This window comes from Neolamprologus brichardi, chromosome 7 (assembly GCF_056152115.1).
Source record: "Neolamprologus brichardi isolate AB-2024 chromosome 7, ASM5615211v1, whole genome shotgun sequence".
In the NCBI taxonomy this organism is placed as follows: Eukaryota; Metazoa; Chordata; class Actinopteri; order Cichliformes; family Cichlidae; genus Neolamprologus; species Neolamprologus brichardi.
This window is the reverse complement of record NC_142110.1, coordinates 19,263,238-19,285,766: the sequence shown is the minus strand read 5'-3', so window position 1 is coordinate 19,285,766 and position 22,529 is coordinate 19,263,238. Positions and strand designations below refer to the sequence as shown.

General features: G+C 41.1%; 3 protein-coding genes across 7 annotated transcripts in view; all 3 read left to right on the top strand.

Annotated features, from left to right (window-relative positions):
* pparab (peroxisome proliferator-activated receptor alpha b) overlaps nt 1-3,792 on the top strand; it is a 38,929-nt gene extending 35,137 nt beyond the window's left edge. For all 4 annotated transcript variants that reach the window (XM_006782488.3, XM_006782487.3, XM_087843278.1 and 1 more), the window contains exon 7: nt 59-3,792. In XM_006782488.3, coding sequence (XP_006782551.1) covers nt 59-303 — 245 coding nt within the window. In that variant the 3' untranslated portion in view covers nt 304-3,792. The remainder of the gene's footprint in view (nt 1-58) is intronic.
* Nucleotides 3,793-4,467: 675 nt separating this feature from the next.
* On the top strand, nt 4,468-11,734 carry yars2 (tyrosyl-tRNA synthetase 2, mitochondrial). Of its 2 annotated transcripts, XR_015719250.1 has the most exons (6): nt 4,468-5,326; nt 5,895-6,062; nt 6,220-6,375; nt 6,672-6,842; nt 8,846-9,055; nt 11,616-11,734. XR_015719250.1 is itself a non-coding variant. In XM_006782489.3 (5 exons), the coding sequence occupies exons 1-5, from the start codon at nt 4,539-4,541 to the stop codon at nt 9,003-9,005; spliced, it is 1,443 nt and encodes a 480-aa protein (XP_006782552.2). In that variant the 5' UTR covers nt 4,468-4,538; the 3' UTR covers nt 9,006-9,177. The 2 variants fall into 2 exon arrangements, 1 of the variants encoding a protein (XP_006782552.2); XM_006782489.3 differs by lacking the exon at nt 11,616-11,734 and having other exon boundaries at nt 8,846-9,177.
* Nucleotides 10,299-14,018, top strand: cdkn1bb (cyclin dependent kinase inhibitor 1Bb). Its single transcript, XM_006782490.3, has 3 exons — nt 10,299-11,404; nt 11,616-11,734; nt 13,053-14,018. The coding sequence occupies exons 1-2, from the start codon at nt 10,963-10,965 to the stop codon at nt 11,726-11,728; spliced, it is 555 nt and encodes a 184-aa protein (XP_006782553.1). The 5' UTR covers nt 10,299-10,962; the 3' UTR covers nt 11,729-11,734; nt 13,053-14,018.
* The last annotated feature ends 8,511 nt before the right edge of the window (nt 14,019-22,529 follow it).

Below are 22,529 nucleotides of genomic sequence, written 5' to 3'. Positions count from 1 at the left end.
AAAATCCTTTTTACCTTACAAAAGATGATGATGTTTCTCTCATTTTCATTTCGGCTAGACCGGCCAGGCCTGGTGAATGTGGCACACATCGAGGTGATGCAGGAGAGCATCGTCCAGGTCCTGCAGCTCCATCTGCTGGCCAATCACCCCGATGACACTTTCCTCTTCCCCAAGCTGCTGCAGAAACTAGCTGACCTGAGGCAGTTAGTCACTGAGCATGCACAGCTTGTGCAGGAGATCAAAAAGACAGAGGACACCTCACTGCATCCGCTCCTGCAGGAGATCTACAGAGACATGTACTAAAGACTTTGGAGGTTTAACCACAGTAGGAAAACAAGAAACCATCTCCTTCTGAGCGGGGACTTGAAAAGAAGAGGAGACGTCCACATACTGGGTTTGAACCACTTAACCTCCGACCCTAAAGGGTTAGCTTTGGTGTCTGTCCAGTGTAAGGGAACCTAAAGGTGAAGAAAAAGGAGGCTGATGATTCCTTTGATTTGACAAAGTGCTCTCCACTTCATTGTGTGTGAACCTTATCAGGCAGAAGAATCATGTATGCTAAGATAGTTTGTACAGCTGATTGAGCCCCTGTCCAGACACCACTGAATGCAATCTCTGACCAAACTCTAAATGTTCTTTTTTCCATATTTTTTTTAAAACGTCTGTAAGGTCACCTCCTTGGTGAAACCCTGAGGTAACCCTAATTTGAAGAACAAAAGTGAACTTTATAATTGCCACTCCAGCAGATTGTTTTACAGCAATGAGCCATATGCCCAAATAACTTCAGCAATTATGCAGTTTAAATCAAGGCAGCTTCTCCTCAATTGGCTACCAAAATGTAGCCGGTTGAGGAGCCAGTGGTTATCAGCACACCAGCCCGCCACCGTGATTCTCAAGCTTTTCTGTGGAGTCACCTCCTGAACATAACCATTTTATCTGTACTTTATGTCCCCGAAGCCATACTTCTTAATGACACAGTAAAAATTGCCATCATTATTATTATTTTATTTTATTTTAATATTCTTAACAAGAAATACGACTTAGTGCTTAAGTTGTCCACAAACTGTACTGGGAATGCTATTTTTTTTTTTCTTCAAATTAGGTATCAGACCCCAAAGTTCAGACTCACTGTGTACATGCACCACAATGCACTGAAGCACAAGCATGCCTGTGATATGTTAATGTGACACTTTTCTAATGGAGGTTTCAAAGGACAAAAAAGACATGCACAGGTGTTCGGCACTCCCTCTTGATGTGTGTTCTGGTATTAAAGGGCTAACACTGTTATTAACCACAATACAACTCTGACACAGGCGACACATGAATTCACTCAGCGAATCTCTCTCTGTTATTGTGTTTAACTGTCTGTTTGGTCCTCATAACACACGTGTTAGTTAAGATTTAACAATCTTATGTGCACATTTTTCCCTGATGAAAATGTAATTGTTTTTATTTTTTCCAGCTAAGAGAAAACCACAGTGATATGGCCTCATTGGTGAAACATCTAGTTTGTTAGTTGAAAGGTTGTCACACTTTCATTTGTTTAGTTTTCTCTGTGAAATCACTTGGCCAGTTATAGAAGACAGTCAATCTGGACGTATGTAGGTAAAAGAAAAATGAGTCCGTAGCCCTTTTCCTACCCAGTTATTCTCTGGCTTTGGTGTTTTTGCTATCTAACAAAATAGGCACATTTCCATGTGAAAGTGCCGCTCCTGCATTTTGTTGTCATACTACCTTTAATATAAAATACATACGGTGGACATCAGAGGACCTATGTTAAGGGAATGCTGAAAACATGCACAGTTTTCTAATAGTTCACATCTGACTCTCTGTGAGAGGGCGCTACTCTTTTTCTGCCTCATCACTCACACAATGAGTGAGTGAATTAAATGATCATTTAATTCAGAGAAATGTTCCTTATGTTTGTAACACATCGCAACATCAGAGCGGGCTTTACATAACTGAAGCTTTCACACTGACTGCTCACCCCAGCTCTCGTGGTAAACAAGGTACTAATGATGATTGACTTTTGTATTCCTAAGTTGGGTGAATACTTTCAGATGTTTGAACATTTACAGTAAATGTAGTTATGTACTGTGTTTATTTTCTTGGTCTAAATGCGTCATGCTTGTCTTTGAATCGAATCATATTTTTATACTGAAGTATGAATATATATATAACAAAATCTCACATGTGTTTATTTGAAATGGCACAGCTTAAGAGTACATTGTAAATAGACTTAAGGTGTAACAGGGCAACTGGTAATCTGCATATCCATAGATCTGAATTTTTGAAATGGAGAGTCATCTAGACCATAATGTCCATTCAGTTCCTTCAAGTTCGTTTATCTGTCGAATTAAGCACTAGAGTTTTAAACTGCAAGCATGCCTGGTCTGCGCAGGGCTACACTAGCTTACACGTTTGAGTGGTTAGTTATAAACTTGACCTCTGTGACCTTTTGATTACCATGAAGAGTAAAAAAGAACAAAAAACATTTTCATAGGAAATGTGAAGGCACAGCTTAGCACTGATCATCCAATACTAAACACTTCTTCTAATGCTTTTATCTCAGGTTGTACATAAGAAAACAAAGGGGGTAATATATGCACAGATTGGGGGGGTCACATAATATCTCTGTTGGTTTATAGAGAAACTGAATGCACTCATAATTTGCCATTAAATCACATGCTATAGCAGTAAATGTGTTGCAGTAATGAGAAAAACGCGTATATTGTTTTACAATTCTGATCTCATCATGCTTTTTCTCTTTGTTTTTGTCTGACTTGTCTCACTCGCTGCTATATTGTACTAACTTACCAAGCATTTCTTATGCCATAAGTAGATTACTGATCTTTAAACTGCCTCTACTTGCATATATCTGGTCACAGAATGTCAGACCCACTTCAGCGCAGCTCAGTTTTTAACCTTGCAGATTTCCTGGGACTCGCTCATCCCAGATGTGCTCGGGGAAAAACCACAAACCTGTGTGTGCCTTAGTGTGTGCCATAAAACACCAGATTTAAAATAAAAATAAAAAAGTTTCTTGTGCACACACTTGTAAACTGTTGGCATCTTCAGCTAGATTTAGCTGTTTGTGACACAAAAGGGTCCCGCAGGCTGGAAAATAACGTCACTGTACATTCTATACAATGTGCACCCTTCTGGGCTGTAACAGTGAAGGATTTGCTTTTCAAAAATACAGACTTTTTAAATGTTAAACATAAAAAAAAAACTGCTAGAAACTTTATCAACAAGGCAACTCAAAATGTCAACAAGATGTCATGTAAATTTGCAAAGTCAGCTTTCCCTTAAGAATGTCTTTTTTGTGTGTTGAACTGTTAAGGGACTTTTAAACTTTTATCAGGGAATCGTAGTCTTCCTTTGTTGAACTAGCTCAGGATATAGGACAGTACTGTTTTCCCTTCCTCATTTACTCTGGAGTGAGTATAGAATGCTCTGCCTTACAACACGCATACACCAACAACAATACAGATTAAGATTACCTTTATTTTTGTTTTTCCAGAACTGAAAGAAAAAAAAGAAAAAACTTGGGCTTACTTGAGGCAGCAGTTATAGGATTTAGAAACGTGATTTTTTTTTCTCTCCTGAGTTAAACTTGTTTCTGTGGCTGTAGTGTCATGCAAAGAGACAGCGGAGTCTCCCTTTCGATGTGTCGTTAATGTGTACTGTGTCTTGATAACAATACTGTAAATGTTTGATGAATGTATATTTAGTCATTTAAACGATGAAACAAATTGACATTGAATGGATTTAAAAATAAAGTGATTTTAAAATCGGCTACGTATCGTGTGTTCAGACTTTAGTAGTGCAAGTTATTTTTATTATGACATTGCCTTATTTACTTTTTATACCAAAACTAGGTTTTAGTTCAGATGCATCTTTACAACACCAAGATGTGCACATACATAACCAAGGTGCCATCAACAAGACTGCTGAGGGACATTTAACCACATATGAGATGAGCTGTATTTATACTTTTGACCCTGTGGGTCAAAAGTATAAATACACACAACAGTCAATACACACAACAGTCATTGGCCTGATCTCCAGTTATGACGAGACTGCAGACAGAGATAAAGTGCAGAACCTAATGCACCACTAACAACCTCACCACACACACACTGTCTCCTTGGTAGCAAAACCAAGGAGATTGTGGTGGACTTCAGACCGTCTAAGAGAACAGACACAGGTCCTGTGTACATCAACAAAGAGGCTGTTGAAAGAGCCTATAACTCTAAATTCCTCTGTGTGCATATTAAAGATGAACACTCTTGGCCCAAGCAAAGTAATTTCGTTGTTTTGCTTCCCTGCGCATCAGAGGGGGGAAATAGCTCAAAGAAATCATTAAAAGTCCAAACTGACCACAGCATTCATGCCCACGATGAGTATATGTAAACTGCAGGTAGTACACCCAAGCCTTTCCTTGAGAACCACCGCACCAGAGGGCGCTCTGCTCCTACCAAACGACCCAAGCTTCTACTCAGTTCCACCTCCGTGTTCTTGTCACATTGTCCAACATGGCTGCGTCCATGGTGGGTATGTGCTGTTATGTGTGGCGGCGTGGATCTTGTAATCTTCTCGGGCCAGCCACTCTTTGCCTCACACGCAGGTCTAAATTTCACTCTTCTTCTTCCGCGCACCACGGGCTGCTTCTCTCTCTGCACAAACGCGGCGTTCTGAAAGACTCATTCCCAGAAAACGCAGCCCAAGACCAGCTCCCCCGGCTGCTTCAGTCCGGTGCTCAGACGGTATACTGCGGATTTGACCCCACAGCCGACAGTCTCCATGTGGGGAACTTGCTCGCTCTCATCGGCCTGCTGCACTTCCGAGGCGCCGGACACCATGTGATCGCGGTGCTCGGAGGAGCCACTGCACAACTCGGAGATCCGAGCGGGAAGACGAGCGAGCGGGAGCAGCTGTCCGCGGACGTGGTGGAGGCGAACACCCACAGTATCCGGGAGAGCATTCAGAGGATCTTCACCAACCACGAGCTGCACTTTCACGACGGTTCCAGGCCGCTGGGAACCGTGACTGTTCTAAACAACCTGAGCTGGTATAAGAACTGGGGCGTGGTGGGGTTTCTGTCGGAGGCTGGAAGACACTTCAGGATGGGCACCATGCTCAGCCGCCACAGCGTGCAGTCCAGGCTAAAGAGCGCCGAGGGCATGAGCCTGACAGAGTTCACCTACCAGGTGTTCCAAGCTTATGACTTCCACCACCTGAACCAAGTATACGGCTGCAAGATTCAGCTTGGAGGCACCGACCAACTGGGCAACTTGATGTCTGGCCATGAGTACATTCACAAGTAAATGTTTTTCTAAGCCCACTACTGTTACAGTACTGGGCTAATTAATTCATAATTACCAGTCCCTGAAAAGCCTGCAGTCGATCCAATATGCTGTAGTGAGAGTACTGACAGGGACTAGAAAGACAGAGGTATATTTCTCCCATCTTGGCCTGTCTTCATTGGCTCTCTGTTACATCCACAATCTAATTTAGAAATCATTCTCTTCTCATCCAAGGTCTTCGTTGTCTGGGTCCAAGTAAATACACATGTACAATGCTCATCCCAACATAGCACAACCACCTTTTGAAACAGGACTAGGCTATTTTCATGTGGATAAACCCTACATGTAGTATAATGTCAGACTCCATTATAAAATCTGCAAATTCACTATATATTCTTGATCATTAGATGCACATACGTCAAATTGTTTTGAGACATTAAGTTCTACACCCAGTTATACCACCAATATGTTTTTGGGTTGTTTTTTTTTTTTTTTCTGTTCTCTCTACCAACCAAAACACACACATGCCTGCCAGATTTACCCTGAAGGCTGCCTTGAAACACTGAAAACTTTATTTTTCTCCAGAGTAAGCGGCGAGGAGGTGTACGGCCTGACCATCCCGTTAGTTACCAGCACTGTCGGGGACAAGCTGGGGAAAACTGCAGGCAATGCAGTGTGGCTCAACAGAGATAAGACGTCACCCTTTGAACTCTACCAGTTCTTTCTCAGGCAGCCTGATGCCAGTGTGGAAGGGTATGTGGAAGTGAAGGCTGATCATGTTTGTTGAGTTTTAATGAAAGTGCAATATCCAGAAACATCTCATCGCAACCCTGTTTTTATCCGAAAGTAAGTATTCGGTGCACAGTCATAGGATGCTGAGGTGTACTGTGTGGGCTGTTTTTTTTCGTAGGTATCTGAGGTTGTTCACCTTTCTGCCTTTGGCAGAGGTAGAGAAACTGATGGAGCAACAGAGAGAAGATCCAAGTAAACGCCTCGCCCACAAAAGACTGGCTGCTGAAGTGACAAAACTGGTGCATGGAAAGGAGGGCTTGGAGACTGCAAAGAGGTAAGAATTGATCGTCTGTGTGTTTATTCCCCTAAATTATACATTTTATTTTCTTGAATCCTCATCTACAGCTCTTTTACGTTGTAACTTATTAGAGTCAAAGTGCATTGTGTTTAGAACAGCAGGATTATGCTCTGCCAAAAAGTGGAAAATTTTATACCTGCAGTACAGTAAGAGGAAGATTCCAAATTCTTAACTATACAGTGCTCATTGCTGTAGTCTCTGTTTGCTGTGGCTGCCCATGTCCTCTGTCTTCCATGTGGACAGAATGGTCATATTTAATGTCGTCATTGCAGATGCACCAATGCACTTTATCACAGCAGCGTGCAAGCCTTGGAGGAAATGAGTGATGAGGAGCTTCAGGAACTCTTCAGGGAGGCACCTTTCCATGAGCTGCTGCTGGAGCCGGGGACAACTGTTATAGATGCCTGCCGCAAGGTCGGCGCCATCCCTGAGGGTCCCAGAGGGTAAGCACCCCAGTTCTCCTTTATCTAAATGCGGTACCAGAGTGGTATGTAGTGCTTTGATAGAGCTTGTTGGTGTGAGCATACATGCACCCAGAGATCCACAGTGTAATCTTTTGTGTAAGGTGTGTAATGCAGTTACACATTCTGGGTAATAGAGGTGGGGGGATTGATCCAAATGTTGATAGCACCGATACCAAAGTTGGTATTTGTATCAGAACGAGAGTAGCAAGATAAGATTGATACTTTGTTTCTATCCTCTAAATTCAGCATGCAGCCCGCTGAATTTTGTTAACCAAATTATTTTTTAGTAAATGAAGCTAAAATCTTCAATGAAAAACATCTGAACCTTTTTGAGTTGACTGTTACATCTTGTTTATTTCTATCCTGTAGAACAGCGGTCCCCAACCCCCGGGCCTCGGACCGGTACCGGTCCGTGAGTCGTTTGGTAACGGGCCGCGAGAGTTGAGGCTCAGGTGTGAAATGTATAGTTTTCAGGGTTTTTAATCGGTTTCAGCATTATTTTGTTATCGTTTTCATCGTTTACTCGGTTTTCCTTGGTCTTTTCACGTGTGTTATGAATAAATTTTCTTTTTTTCGGTACCGGTACTAGTTTTATTTTGTTGTATTTATCCGCGACACCTTAAAGGCCGGTCCATGAAAATATTGTCGGGCAGAAACCGGTCCGTGGCGCAAAAAAGGTTGGGGACCGCTGCTTTTGAACACAAGTGCTGAAGAGTAGTGTTTTTTTTGCAGCAGGTGCAGGAGTTTGTGGTCTCTTTGTTCTTCACTGATACCGCTCACAGGTAGCCACAACAACTTCTTTGTGTCCGAGGTGTAACGATAACACCCAGTCACGATCATGCAGTCAAATTTCATAAGCTGGTTTCCTGAAAAAAAAATAGCATAAAGGTCTTGCTTGTGTTAGCCGGGTTGCAGCTGCCCCTACAGCCTGTAACCATGTAACAGTTTGATGTGTGCCTTTAGTGCAACGATAGCAACCAGTCACATTCACGCCGCCACATTTCAAAAAGCTTCTTTTGTAGAAAACAAAAACGTTTTCTTTGATTCTAGCTCTGCTGTCATGTAGTTACAGCCAAGATAACTGCCACATCTAAGGTGTATAATGTAGCAAAAGCCCTGCAACATGTAAAGAGTTAAACGTGTCATAATTATAGCTTACCAGCATAAAAATGCCATGATCAGATTAACGTATTTTCAAAAATGTTGTTGAAAAGTATGTTGTTTCCTTTTTCTGGCTATTACCCGATCCATGCAAAGCTGCAAAATGAACCCAAATCATCAGCCCTCCACCGCCGTGCTTGACAGTCAGTATGAGGTGTTTGTGATTTGCTGTATTTGGTTGACTCCAAATGTGAAGGTCAAGTATATATCCACATTGGTCTTGTTTATTCAAAGGACAGCTTGCTTGTTTTTTAAGGAGAGAGGAGGCTTTCTTCTGGTAACCCTTCCAAATAAGACTTGTTAACTCTTTTCTAATTGTACTATCATGAACTTCCGCATTTAAAAATGCTAACAAAGGCCTCTACTGTCTGTGATGTATCTCTTGGGTTTTTTGGAGTTTCTCCGAACATTGCATAGTCTGACCTTGGGCTGAATTTGCTGGGATGTGCACTTATCTGAGGATTGATAGCTCCCTTGAATGTTTCCGAGTTGTGAATAATCATTCTGACTGTACAGAGATGGAGTTGAAATTATTTTGAAATGACCTTATGACCTTGTTAAAGCCACTGCTGTCTTTCCTCCTTGGCACTATGTTAACATGTGCCCGAATGCCTCAGACCAGTAAACTGCCAAAACCTTTATAGAGGTGCTCACACTTGTAGATCAGTTAAGTCCATTTGATTAGCAGCACCTGGATCCTCCTCACTCACTAAATTCCTATGGAAGAATACAGGGTGTACTTTCTTTTTCACATGACTTTTAGATTTTCTTTTTAAAGATGAAACCCTGTCCTAACTGATGGTGTAAATGTTTGTGTGCAGGTATCAAATGGTTTCAGATGGAGCTGTGTGGATCAACCACACACGTACAGACAACCCGGAGCAGGTACTGATCCCCAAACTCCACATCCTGGCTAATGGACTCACGCTGCTCAGAGTGGGCAAGAAGAACTTCTACATTATCAAGTGGCTTAGCCTCTGACGGTGCCTTATCAAGCAGGAGACCACTGTTATAATGGACTAACTGGGAAGGTAGGCGACTACACCTCAGCAGAGTCAGGAAGGATCATTTTCCCCTTTTTTTGGATATAAATATGTGTATGTACAGATTAAATGTTTATTTAAAACCATTCTATTAAAAGCGTTTGATATCACGATTGCTTCCTGCTTACTTTGTATGGACATTGAGAGGCGGTGTGGTGACCACTAGGGGGCATCATTGCCCCAGAATTAATGGTGGCCAGCCAGCAGCCACAGCTGCAGCACATAGCCTGCTGTGACCTCTTAAGTAAATAATTGCTCACAGTAAAATTGAATTGCATCATTTCTTGCAGGTTGCTTGCTTCTATTTTAAGCAAATCTGATTTGTTTAATCTTGATCAGAACCTGAGGCGAGCATCTTTTTTGACATCGCTCTTGTTTTGGTTTTTTGGTTTTGTTTTGTTTTTTTCTGTTTTCCCCTTCAGTGGAAAAGTGTAAAACTTGGACGATAAAGAAAAAGAAGCTGGAAAAAAAAGCTTGATAAATTTAAAAACAAACAGTACTTTTGCTTGAAGATCACATTTTTAAATAGAGCCTTAAATAAGAAACAAAGAAGTTTGGACTATTAATTTCAAATTAAATTCAAAGCAGGGATTTGTACATTATTGTTGACCTGACTTGTGTTGAAAGCAACACATCTGCTCATTTTTAGCAGATTACTGTTTTTTTTTTCTAACAGATCCCTCCTCCTTGCAGGTAATGATCAAAACATTTAATCTAGTGTCCTCAATATGAGAGTCAGTGTAAATTTAGAAATCACTGCTTTGCACTTTTGCACACCCTGCCTACTTTTTTCCAGATTAGGGTTAAAAACATAAATTAAAATTTTCCATATTTTTCTTTTTTTTATTGGTAATTTCTAATGGGATTTGGATGACGCTAGGGATTTGTGCGAACTTGCCAAGTTTGTTCCTGAGGTGTCGGGGAAAAAACTTTAGCATTGAGTACTTTTGGCTTCTTCTTTTTTTTAAAAAAAAAATCTAAATTTGCTGACTTCTGATACTGTGTGGTTTTTTTAGCACTGTGTTTTTTGTTTTGTTTTGTTTTTTGCTCTGGGTTCTGGTGGCAGTGTGGACAGTCTGATGTGTGCTGACCTTGACCTTAACCACTGAGGTGCAGATAATTGGTGGAAATGGCATGTCATAAAGATACACATTAGCCAAATTGGCACAATTTTTTTGTTTCTTTTTTTGTTTTAAGTTAGTTGTTCTGCACCTGTTAGGAATGATTTGTTATGCTATTTTTTTATTTCAAAGATTATAATTTTTCTTATTTGGCACAGCCATGACAACATTTATTATCAATGACCTTTTTTTCCTCCATCCTCTTCCCCCACTCACAGTTATTTATTATACGTTAAATACAGAGTTACATATATACATGACACTCACACGCTGATATTTTTTGTTTTAAGGGAAAAAGAGAAAAAAAGAAATCAGAGCGGCTTGATTTAGCCGGTCCACCTTAAGAAAAGTAGGCGGGCTTAAAAACTCTGACCAATGAGCGACCTCTTCGGGAATTTAAATAGCTCAGCATGTCAATCATGCCCCTACCCCCACATCAACCTTTCGCCATATTGGGCGAAAGAGAAGGGTTGTCTGCAGTTTCTCTCGCTACGGGACAAAATTGACAGAGCGCCTTCCGTTCCTGAGCACTTTGTTTTGATGAGACTACGCAGGGCTTCACAACACGGCGGCTGTTCGCGTCTGCGTTCCGACGTATGCATGGCATAACGCGTTTTACGCTTGTTTTGGAGCTTTCTCAGCGACGAGGAGATAACTGTTGTTTTTGAGTGTTGTGTGTGTGTGCTGCCTTTTTGTTTGTTTGTTTTTTCCCTCCTTGTGAAAAACTGGACGCTCCGGGCTGTTTTAAAAAATTGCGTGTTTCGCTGGAGAAAAATGTCAGATGTTCGACTTTCAAACGGGAGCCCGACGCTGGAGCGGACGGACTCACGGCTGTCTGAACACCCAAAACCGTCAGCCTGCAGGAGCCTCTTCGGCTCGGTGGATCACGAAGAGTTAAAGAGGGATTTAAAGGGACATTTGCGGGAGTTGGAAGAGCGCGCCTCCGACCACTGGGGCTTCGACTTCGCCACTGACACGCCGCGGGCCAACTCCAGGTTCGAGTGGAAACTAGTGGATTGCAGAGACCTGCCGGGCTTCTACACTCGGCAGCCGCTTACAAAGAAAGGCGTCTGCTCCACTGGGAATAACAATGTGGATCTTAACGGGAATCACAGTTGTGTTGTGGTGCCTCCGAGCGAAGATCCCGACAGGGCTGACGGGCAAATGGAGTGCACGGAACAGTGTACAGCGCTGAGGAAAAGACACGCGTGTCACGGTACTACATACGCTCCAGTTTAACCCGTTTACATCGCAGTTGTTTCTGAGCAACGCAGCTGATCGCGTATTGATCTGTGCACCGAAAATAAAATTTTGAAAATCATGGCCCCAAAAAAGCACTGTAAAGAGTGGGGTTTGCCTGCAACACTATACCACTATTTTTTTTTAAGAAATTACGAAATTTTATTTTTATTTTTTGCTTTTTGCAGACTCCCCTGTCCCGAGCAAGAGGTCACACAGCAGCTCAGATGTTAGTTGTCCAAGTCGGAGTCACTCTGCAGAGCACACGCCCAGAAAGACCAGTCCCAAGAGGAAAACGTGAGAAAAGGTAAAGACTGTTCATGCAATATTTTTCCTTTTTTAATCATATTTTTTTCCCTTAAGGAAAAGCAAAGATTTCTTAACAAAAAAAAAAAGTCTGTGCATAGTGTAACTACAGTAGGCTGTTTACTGGCTACTCAATCTCCCAACTGGGGGGGTACCTTTGGAAAACGAGTAAATGTGCAAAAACATCTGGTTATTCGTTTACTAAAAAATTTGATACCGCTTTTAAACCATTAGGAGGCATTCTAATTCAGCTTAAACACCCTTTCAGTTCACTTAAATAAGATTTGGATGTTGCACAGCTTTGACAGTCTGCATACTTTTTGTGCACGCCCTTCAAATGTGCTGTCAGTCTGTCTCATTCATTAATGAGCGGGGACAGAAACGTAAGGGAGTAAAAGGGGTTCTTAAGGTTGTTGGGGGTTTTTTTTGTTTTTTGGGTTGTTGTTTTTTTTGGTTTTTAATTTTCCACTCGGACACAGAGAGCTCTGTCGATACACTGCGATCGAGGTGAAACAGGGGAAGGAAAAACAAACAAACAAATAATGCCTGTACATTTTAAAGATCTTTAACATTTAACCGCTGTCTGACACGGTGAGTCCGTTGAGTTTCCGTCGAAACTTGTAAACAACAAGTGCTGAACAACAGTGTAGTAGTGTAACACGTCAGCAACTGAGAGCAGAGCAGGGACGGGAAGGGGCTGGTCTCTGTGCAGTGCTGCACACGCGTTGCACCCTAACGTTACAACACACATCTGTCCCTGCCGGTGGAGAGTGTGCAGAAGAGTCGTGCAGGTCTGAAAGCAAGTGTGTGGGTGTGTGTATTGGCCAGGGCGACGTCCAATAGGCATGAAATCAGCATTGTTATGGCAGGATGTCAACTGTCAAAGCTGGGGGGTGGTCACTTCTATTTAATGCATTTTATTTATTTCTATTTTTTTTAATTGTAGAAATCAAAAAATACCCTCAAACTATTCTGTCTCATAGGCATTTTCAGATCTTTTCATGGTTAAATAGGGGTGCTAATGTAAAACTATACCAGTTTTTTTTTTTTTTTTTTTTTTTTTTTTTTTGTTGTTGTTTTTTTTTCTCCCTCAGGTAGGTCTTTATGTATTTATGTATTAATACATGTACAAAACGGATTAGTTCATTCAGGTCTCCTGCTGCTCTGAGGTTTACCCCATAGACCACACTAAGTAATTTTATTTTATTTATTCATTTATTTGTTTGCAGAAATTGTTGCACAATGCCCACATTAGTGTCATCATTGCAACCTCTTATGCTTCTTTTTTTCTTTCTCCTTTCATCTGTTTTGTCCCACAGAACTGAAGATGAATGCCTCCCCCCTCCTTGTTTAACATGGAGAAACCTCAGTGTTGGCTGGTTTGTTTTTTGGTTTTGTTTTAGGGTTGTTTTTGTTGTTTTGTTTTTTTTGTTGTTGTTTTTTTGTTTGTTTTGGCGTTTTTTTTGTAATTTCTTTTGTTTGTTTGCTTTTAGTCTAGTGTTTTGTTTTGTGGGGGGGGTTGTTTTGTTTTTTTGGAAGAGGATCTACACAGCATCAGAAACATATCAACCTTCCTGAAGATTGGGGAGGACGCTGTTGAAGCACTGAATAGAAACACTAAATTTTTTTTGGCACTTAATTAAAAGTTACTGCCTCTAAAAGCAGTCGATGTAGCAGTGTGCAATTAGGTTTAATTTACTTTTTTGCTCCTTTTTTTTTTTTTTTAACTACCTGTGTGTAAATAAAAAATATATATATAAATATATAAACATATATTATTTCTCTCCATATGTAGCACATAAGACATTATGATTTAAAAAGAAATCCTTTATGTAAAACGGTGTGAATTTTGATTTGACTTGAATTGCAATGTTTGATAAATGTTTCCAAAATGCTGTTCTCTTGTTTTAATTTTATTTTATTTTTTTTTTGGTGGGGGTGGGTGTTGACAGTCCCTAATTGCTACATTTAAAACAAAAATCTTGGCTTCTTACAGTTTCTTAATAGTGTTTCTTCCCTCGTCATCTTCCTAACTCGGCATTGAAGAATGGTACAAATGTAGCGGGGGTTTTTTTTGTTTTGTTTTTTTTATATATTTCCCCCCCCCCCCCCTTTTTTTTCTGATCAGTCTAGTGTCACCAAGTGTAAATTCTCCTATACGATCTAGTTTAACAGGACGAAGTGTAATATTTGTGTAAGGACAGTCTTTAAGTCCCTTGATATTTATTTTGTAATTGAGGTGCTTTTAGCATCAGCTGAATCCTGGAATACGATTTTTTTATTTTTTTTTTCCCCTCCCACGCTCTGGAGTTGCGAGGTACTCAGATATTGAAGGACAAAGACTATACAAACTGCACAGGTTGAGTTCTCTTTGACTGTTCCTATTGTTTGATGAACATTAAGGCTTGTGAGGGGTTTTGGTTTTTTCATTTTTTTTGTTAAAGGGTTGAATGTCCTACAATACCAAATACATGGTTGCATCAATATGTTTGCCAGCACCGCTTGTGCTCTTCAATTGACTTCACATTGTGTTACTTTGTGATAACCTAGAGATGTTTGTACTTTTCTCATCAATGTTGTTAGCCTGCTGAGGATGCGCATGAGCATCTAAAAGCTTCCCTTTATTTGCCTGAAGTGTGGTTTATTTTATTTTTTATGTTTTGTTTTTTTTTTTTGAAAAAGACCAGGGTACACCTAAATGGAGACAGAAAACAGCTCGTCTCTGAAATGCAGTCACCATGCCTGTGTATTATGTAAATCTTTGCAATGTACCTTTGTACATAATTTTGTAAAAACACTGAGAAATATACTAACTTATTTATGTCAAGCCTTTTTTTTTATGTAGAATAAAAAAATATGGGTTTTTGATTACGGTTATCCAAAGTGGCATTTACTTTATTATAATTGTTTTATTTTGTAAAACCATATTTTTGGTAGTTTTTTGTTTTGTTTTGTTTTCTTATAAAGGTTGCAAACTGAGCCTGGTAAAATATTTGATGTGCATTTTTTAATGTGTGGTTATAAAATGTATTGCAATCAATTAAAAAAGAAAAAAATGAGTTGTGGTTCCTTCTTACACTCGGTGTAAATTACACACTTTGTTTGTAGAAAAATAGGATGAAAATAGTTTTTGCTTTGTTCATTCCCCAAATCACTGGGACGTACAAAGTATTTGCAACAGCTGTGTGGGTGGACTTCCTGAAATAATACTGTGACACTCCCAATATAATTCCATCAGCACTATGAGCAGCAGGTTGACACTTTAGTCATCCAATCAAAAAGACAGTGGGGAAAGCAGACCACTCGCTGCAGCCAGTAACATTTAGTAATTTATGGGTAAGGCTTTCATTTGCTTTTAATCTCAGTACAACAGTCTTTTGAATGCAAAGTAAAACAAGGCAAGTCAGGCTTTTTGTTTTGTTAGGCTTTTTTTTTTTATTACCATTTGTTGTTTTTTCTTTTTCACTATTTACATGGACTTAGTTGCATCTGTCTGTGTCTATAAAAAGTGTGTGTGTGTGTGTAAGAAAATAAGGGAGTGTGTAACTGGAAGACCCAGAGTGATTTTTTTGAAAACTTTTCTTTCATACATGTGTCTTCTATAATATATCAAATTCATCAAAATTTTATTTTTTATAGAATTTTGATTTATTTCAAGTATTTTTTTGAATGTGTACAATGCAATGTGCACACAAGCTCAGTATTGTACTTATATACATTTTAATCTTTGAACTGAAAAATCATAAGTATGTCTTTTATATGTTTAAAATAAATTAATTCACATCGGTATTGATTTGGTTTGACCTTTAATCAGTCAAAATTATAATTTGCTTTTTTTTGTAATTAAATCACCTACAGTAATCCACTTGAAACATGAAAAACATAAAATAAAGGTGTTCTTACAGGTGCTATCAGGCAACACATATGTGCCATTGTACACCAACTTTCATCCAGTACTTGATAATAATAGTAATAATAATATAAAGAGAATTGCTCAGAGTAAGTGTTGTTGAATCTGGCTGTTGTGGGTCTGAAACTCAGTAGAAAACTGACTCAGTGATTCTACTCCAAATAAATTGGTGTTTTCTATTAAACAGAAGCTTCTTAATGTTGTACTTTTCAGCTTTCTTGTCACTCTGAGTGATGTATGCTAAAAGTGGAGCCCTAACCTGTGCTGAGATGCTCTTTGACCTCTAGTAACTTCACTAAATGTTTTCACTGCTCAGAATTTCCCAGCTTCCTTCTTGTGTCAGCAGCACAGGAAGACACCTGCGCTTAGAGCATTTTAAAGCTGGATGGGTGGAGGCTGTGCATTTGAGTGTGCCTAAGAGTTGGTGGGGGTGTGAGTGGTGTGGTACGATAAAAGTGTGTGGGGGGTGGGTCCACTCCTGAAGTGTGCAGGTGGGTAACCTCAGCTCAGCCATGCACCCCCACTCTGAGCTTGTCCCATTGTCCCAGTGTGTGGGCTTTTGTGTGGACAGCCATTGTAAGGGCCCAGGGCTGGCCACTGTTGTGTCTGGGGCTTCTCTGCTCAAACAAAGGCCCCGTCTATGAGCCTCCACCCTACCCAAACAGCAGACTGACTGACTGACTTGGTGTCTGACTGACAGACTAGGTGGCTGACTAACTGACTGAATGGCTGACTGGGTGCCTGATTGGTTGAGTGATTGATTGGATGGAGCAGAAGAGGGGAAGTACTGTGTTTCAGGCAATCTGTAATACTCAGTGTACATCAGTGTCACTTATATACGTGATACTGATAAACGTATGATGAATGAAATACCACATAAGTTTTTTATTATCATAATATGTATAAAATGCATTGGCTTTAATGGGATTTTGACAGGGTGATCATTTAAAAACAAAGTGCTGTAATGAGGCACTCAAGGGACATGTTCTGAAATGTAAATAAAAAAATGGCAAAAGAGTTTTTTGTTGTTGGGGTTATTTTCCAGGAAAATGCCACAGTCGCAGGTGTTTTTGCATGCATAAGACTGACATCATTCCACATATTCACACCAGCCTTTTATTACATGGGTGCATTTTTCAAATTTCTTCAAGTATATTTGTACAATGCTGGTGTAACAGTTGCACACATTTCCCAAATGCTACACTGTTCGTAAAACTCTCATATAGAAATCTATAAATTGTATAACAGCTTGAGCATCCTTATCTGTAACATACTTCTATTATGCTGTTACTATTTCATGTAATCTAATGTTTAAACTATTGGATCAACACTTAAATAATATATATATTCTAAATGACAGGGAATAACAGGGTTCCTTATTCAAAAGGTCAGTAAAAACCTCGACCGCTGTGACGCAGCAGCATTCAGCTCTGCGTCCGAAACACCTTTTCTGCAACAACGGGAATGTCCCAGAAAACATTCCTGTAACACTCCAGCACAGCCACCCAAACAAAAAACGCACTGAGTTCGAGGAAATTCCTGTAAGCCAGTCAATCAAAGATGTGGAAGGCATCGTTGGCCTGTTCCTCTCTGCAACATCTTGCATGTGCCAAGAATTCACACTTCCTTGCTATATCAACAGAAACAGGTTATCTTTTCCTGTTAAGCGCCCCAGCACTTAATATAAAGCCACAAGTTCCTCCCTGTGTTTCCTGCCCAGGCCACAACGTACGTCATCGAGCTGTTCCCCTGGCACCTTAGGCTGTGAATAAGGAGAAAGCAAGTGGCCACAAACAAACACCTTACATTTATCTCTCTGTCTCGTTCTGTGTCTGTTTCTTGGTTTCTCCAGTGTAGTTTCTAACAGTCTGCAAGCATACAAATTGCTTTACTTGCTGAGCGTTTGCTGCAGCCCGGGATGGAATTTCAACAGTTTTTTTGGACTGCTGAATTTGATTAATTGAGCAAGGAAGGGCTGTTTCAATACAGGGAAACGACTTCATTGAATAGCAGATGCACTGTCAGAACTTCAGTATGTCACATACTCTGGTGTCGTATGCAAAGGCTGCATGCTGCAGAGTTAGTGTGAATGAGAGGCAGGGAGGAGAGGTTAAGAGGTCAGAGATACTGCAGAGCTCTGAATGACAGATGCGCAGATGTGCATCTGCGGCGCAGTTTGGGGGAACAGAAAGGCGAGGGAGTTTGGGGCGGGGGGTGGGATTGGGGTGGGGGGTAATGCTCATTAAAGCAGCACACCTGCAGCCCATCAAAGAGCCTTTATCTCTTATCAATTGAAATCTGCTAAAGCACGCAGCATTAGACGCACAAAACAAGCAGACTGTGCTGCATGCTCACTCATACTCTCTTTATCTCTTTCCCTCTCCCAGTCGATTCTGACCAGTGGCTAGTACCTGGCGCACTAATCCTGTCAGGAATGCTGAGGGGTGTATTTGGATGCATTTGGCTGAGAAATAGAGATGACTCTTCCCGCTGAAACATCTGTGCAGAGCACAGTCTTTCCTCTCATCAGTTTCATGTCAGATCCTTTTTCATTGACCTCAAGGAATCTCACACAATGGTGTTATCAAACTGTAAAGCTCTTAAGATTTCCCCAACAAAACACACCATTCAACTTTTCATGTATTTTGAAACTGTGTTCTTTGGAGACCTGGAGTGTACAATATGCCTGTCTCTAAAACACTTTGGGTCAACTTCTATTGCTTAAATTTGGTATAGACTATAAATCCCACAAAAGGTTTCAGACATTTTTCATGATGTCTATCTTTTTTTTTTAATGTTTAATAAACAAAGTATCGATCCTATCGCACTAGTATTGATCTGATACCCATATCGGCGTTTGTATTGATAATACTGACACTTGGGTTGATCTGCTAACCTTTAGTAAAAGGAGTAAGTCAGTCCATAAATAACCAAAGGAATAAATGTGTGTGCAGCGATATGTGGAAGTTCACTGAGGTGAAAGAGCATGTGATTGTACGAGAGATTTAAGCCCCACCCCCAACCCCAAAAGAATGTATAGTTGTTACGGAAAACTACACATGTGTACAGTAACTGTGTGTAAACAAGCCAGAAGAGCTTTGAACACAGTCGATTGCAGCATGGGTGTGTTAGGTCGCGATCTGTACTTGACATGATGCAAAAATATTTCCATATGATGCAACATTGCGTAACTCTTGAAGAACTGTATGTGGCAATAATTCCAGTCACTCAAAATATGTCTTACAGCACGGACCACAGTATACATCAAATTAGATCCCATCCACCAAGCTGATCTGCCAGCATGTCTAAACCTTTGACACAGGGAACAGGGAACTGTTGGTTAAAGTGTGACACCAAGTGGAAAACTGTCTTCAGTGTTGCTTTGGAGTCGAACCAGAAATCCATCGACTTTCCACTTTTCACTTGCGATAACGCGTTCCACATTTTATGACCGTATACCCAGACTTCTTTGTAACCTCCTTTCTGAGTTTCTCTTTTCTTTCTCTGCTGCCCTCATCATCAGGAGGCTCACGGGGCCTCCACACTACACGGTTCTGTTATGGTGTTGAAAAGATTGCTGTCATAAGAATGCATGAGCATGTTCCTCAACACGGACCTTGATGAGAAAAGCAGATTTTTCACCATATGAAAACCCACCTTTTGCTTTTCCACAGCTGTAGATGTGTTACACTGACTTCACAAAATTCAATTCTTCACTCTGTTTTCAATTTTAACTCACGGCAAATGACAGTGTTGGGATTTCTGCAGCTTGCTACAGTCGTACAATAGAAATGATACTAAATTGAGGGTGACTGACATTTGATGATACCTAAACAGAAGCTGTGTCTACCACACCTCCTTTGTGTCTGTGAAATTGTGTCTAATTGTGAAACCACGATACAAAGAACTGCAAGGCAAGTTTTTTCTAATAATTCTGGTGTTCATGTTGTGTTTTCACTTCCTCTTGCTAATCAAAATTACTTCAGAGCATCTAAACATACCAATGAAGTGACGGTCAAAGCTTTTAGAATATGTGTTGTCTTACAGTAATACACCAGCAACAACAACTACCCACCCCCACCCCTCTCGTTACAGTAGCTCGGTGGCGCAGCTGTCCACCATGCCGGACATTCTGCCTTGGCTGGCCAAACCCCATCGCACCGCTGAAATCCTTCTGCTTTGCAGCCAGGAATTCTCTCCCTGTCTGGAGAAAAGTCCCCAATAATATGACCTAAGTAACCCCCCGCCCCCACTCCATCCCCACTCCATCCCACCCACACACCACCTTCGGCCTGGAAGTGTGCCTGGACATCGCCTCGAATCTGCAGCAGCCGTTAACAACGCATTACCTCTAGTCACAATTACCAGAGCCAGCCCTGGGTGGAGTTTCTGCGACTGGCTGGACCCAGGACGTGAAATTGAGCAGCTCAGACACATCTTTGGATCTGAACAGGGCTGATCCGAGCTTTTGTTGTTGTTGGCTGCTCGGCCTTCCTCTGGTCACAGCAAGGGGCGGGCCGCTGCTGAGCCACAGACATATGGCTGAGGCAAATCTCATAAGACCAAAGGTCAGAGTGGGTCGAGCTAACCTCTTAGCCTCTGGTTGATTTATTATCCCATGGGGCAATGTTGCCCTGCTTGGACCAAACAGAACAGGGGTCAAAGGGCATACTGTATCTGTTCCTTTTCCGAAAGCCGGCTTAGCAACACGGTTTTGTCAGTTAGGAATAAAAGGATGCAGAAAAGCCTACAGACCAACTGAATAATTATGGGATCACTTATGTAAACGCACAGCTGCAACGCAAAGATAGAAACAAGTAAGTACTTAAAGGGTCAGTATGTAAGAGCTATCCATTTTGCTATCCATCTTGCGTGTGAGGGTACAGCCTTGCACTTCCACCTTTGGCCAATTTAGAATCACCAGTTAACATAATATGCATGTATTTGCAGTAAGTGAGCTATATATAGCAATGAAAGTATCTCATTTAGTGTTACTGGCAGTCTTAATATCTTTGCTAAGTGAGATGTTTGCACTGCAGAATCTGCCTAAGGAACATTTTAGAACATTTACCATTTAAAACATTTAAAGAATGAAGTCAAGCACGTGAAGCAAGTGTAGCTGTTGAAGAATACAGTGTGGAACATAGCTTTTATAGCACATAAACCGGGCATTGAGCTTGTTTGGGCGATACAAGAGTGATCTTTAGTGTAAAAACTGACACATCAACCCATACCAAAAAAACCTTCCAAATGGCATTAATATATTTTTTGCGGTAGTTGTTTTCTTGCTAAACTGCTAAGCTAAGCTAGCCTAAGCTAGCTAGATATTTGGGAAACTGCGTAAGTCCCCAGCACCAAGTTATCTAGTAATGTGCTTAAACCTCTGTTGATAGATTTATTTATTCATTTATTTACGCATGCTTCATCATACTTATAACATTTTTAAGTAATAAGAGAGGTGCTATCTGCTATGTGCTATGCTACGTGCATTGTTTTTATTTACTTTTTTGGCAAGTAATCATTCTACAACACAATATGAATGTGAATATGAAAATTATTCTTCTAAGCAACCCCTTTCATTTCCTAAAAAGGCTGTACTCTAATGGGATCACAGAGGTGCGTACATCAGGCGTTTCATGACAGCTTGACTAGGTCACCAAGAAAATTTTATGCTAAAGGTCAAAATATATTCTCTGGTGACTGAGAGGTGGGGGAGGGCAAGGAACTACAGCAACTGCCCTCTAGGCAACTGTTGGCCTCATTTATTTAGCGACAACTCCTGACAGAGTGGCTGGCATCAGCTGCTGCGGACATTGTTTGTCACAATCCTGAAAGATACACTACAAACACACATGCACGCACACCTGTTGAAACATATCTGCTTTCATATAGCGCTGCTGGGCCTCTACAGACAGGTGGCCTACATGCACCACCAGCCGCCCCAGCATGAAAACCACCACCCAGTCACCGGCCACCACCACCGCGCTGGAAGTGCCCCTCGTGGTCAAGTATATGAGGGAGTAATGAATCTAACCTCGGGTTTCAGTGTGCTTGTTTTCCCCCTCTTAAAAGTTTTCAGTTGCTTGAACAGATAGAATTTTTTTAATTTCTGACACCTCCCACAGTCCAAAGACGTATGAGGTTAGGATGATTCTGGTGATTCTAAATTGCCTGTGAGTGGGAATGCTTGTCCGTCTCTGTGTGTTAGACCAGTGACAAACTGGCAACCTGTCCAGGGTGACAGCTGGGATAGGCTACCCCTTGCCCTGGTGACCCTGATTTGGGTAAGCAGGAATTTTATTTTAATTCCATTAGATCGTATTACTTTAAATGAACACTATTCTAGAAGATCATGCTCATCCTCAGATATTTGTATATGTCTGAGACACAAAGCACATAATATACTGCAAGTCTTTTGTATGATTTGAGATACTGTGTTGTACGGGGCCATATTCAGCTGCATGATGAGGTTCTGTCAGGAGGCGGGATCAAAGTCGACACGGATCATCGATTCAGCTCAGAGTCTGGTCATGATCTTCCTTGAATTCCTCCTCTGCACAGAGTTTTTTTTTCCAGGACTGCCAGATTTCACTGTCCAGCGTCTATGACAGTGTGCCCCTTATATTCTCCTTTTAAACTGCTTCCTCAGATCCTCTTTTAGTTGCGTTCCTGTGTACTTCTGAGATCAAACTGCCTTTTGAAGTGGGAGTCTCTCTCTCTCTTCTCTCTGTCTAGTCTCGAGATGAAAGAGCAGCACGGGGAGGCACAGAGCAGCCTCTGCAGACGGAGCTAGCCATGGGGTCTCGCTTTCTTTCCTTTTTTTACCTCCCCCCCCCAGCACTCTCTCTGCCAAAATCCCCTAGCAGTGATAGAAACTAAAGGAGCA

Coding starts and splice junctions, on each gene's coding strand:
- yars2 (XM_006782489.3), top strand. CDS start 4,539: ATGGCTGCGTCCATGGTGGGTATGTGCTGTTATGTGTGGCGGCGTGGA. Junction 6,376..6,671: donor GGCTTGGAGACTGCAAAGAG/GTAAGAATTGAT, acceptor TCGTCATTGCAG/ATGCACCAATGCACTTTATC. Junction 6,843..8,845: donor ATCCCTGAGGGTCCCAGAGG/GTAAGCACCCCA, acceptor GTTTGTGTGCAG/GTATCAAATGGTTTCAGATG.
- cdkn1bb (XM_006782490.3), top strand. CDS start 10,963: ATGTCAGATGTTCGACTTTCAAACGGGAGCCCGACGCTGGAGCGGACG. Junction 11,405..11,615: donor GAAAAGACACGCGTGTCACG/GTACTACATACG, acceptor TGCTTTTTGCAG/ACTCCCCTGTCCCGAGCAAG.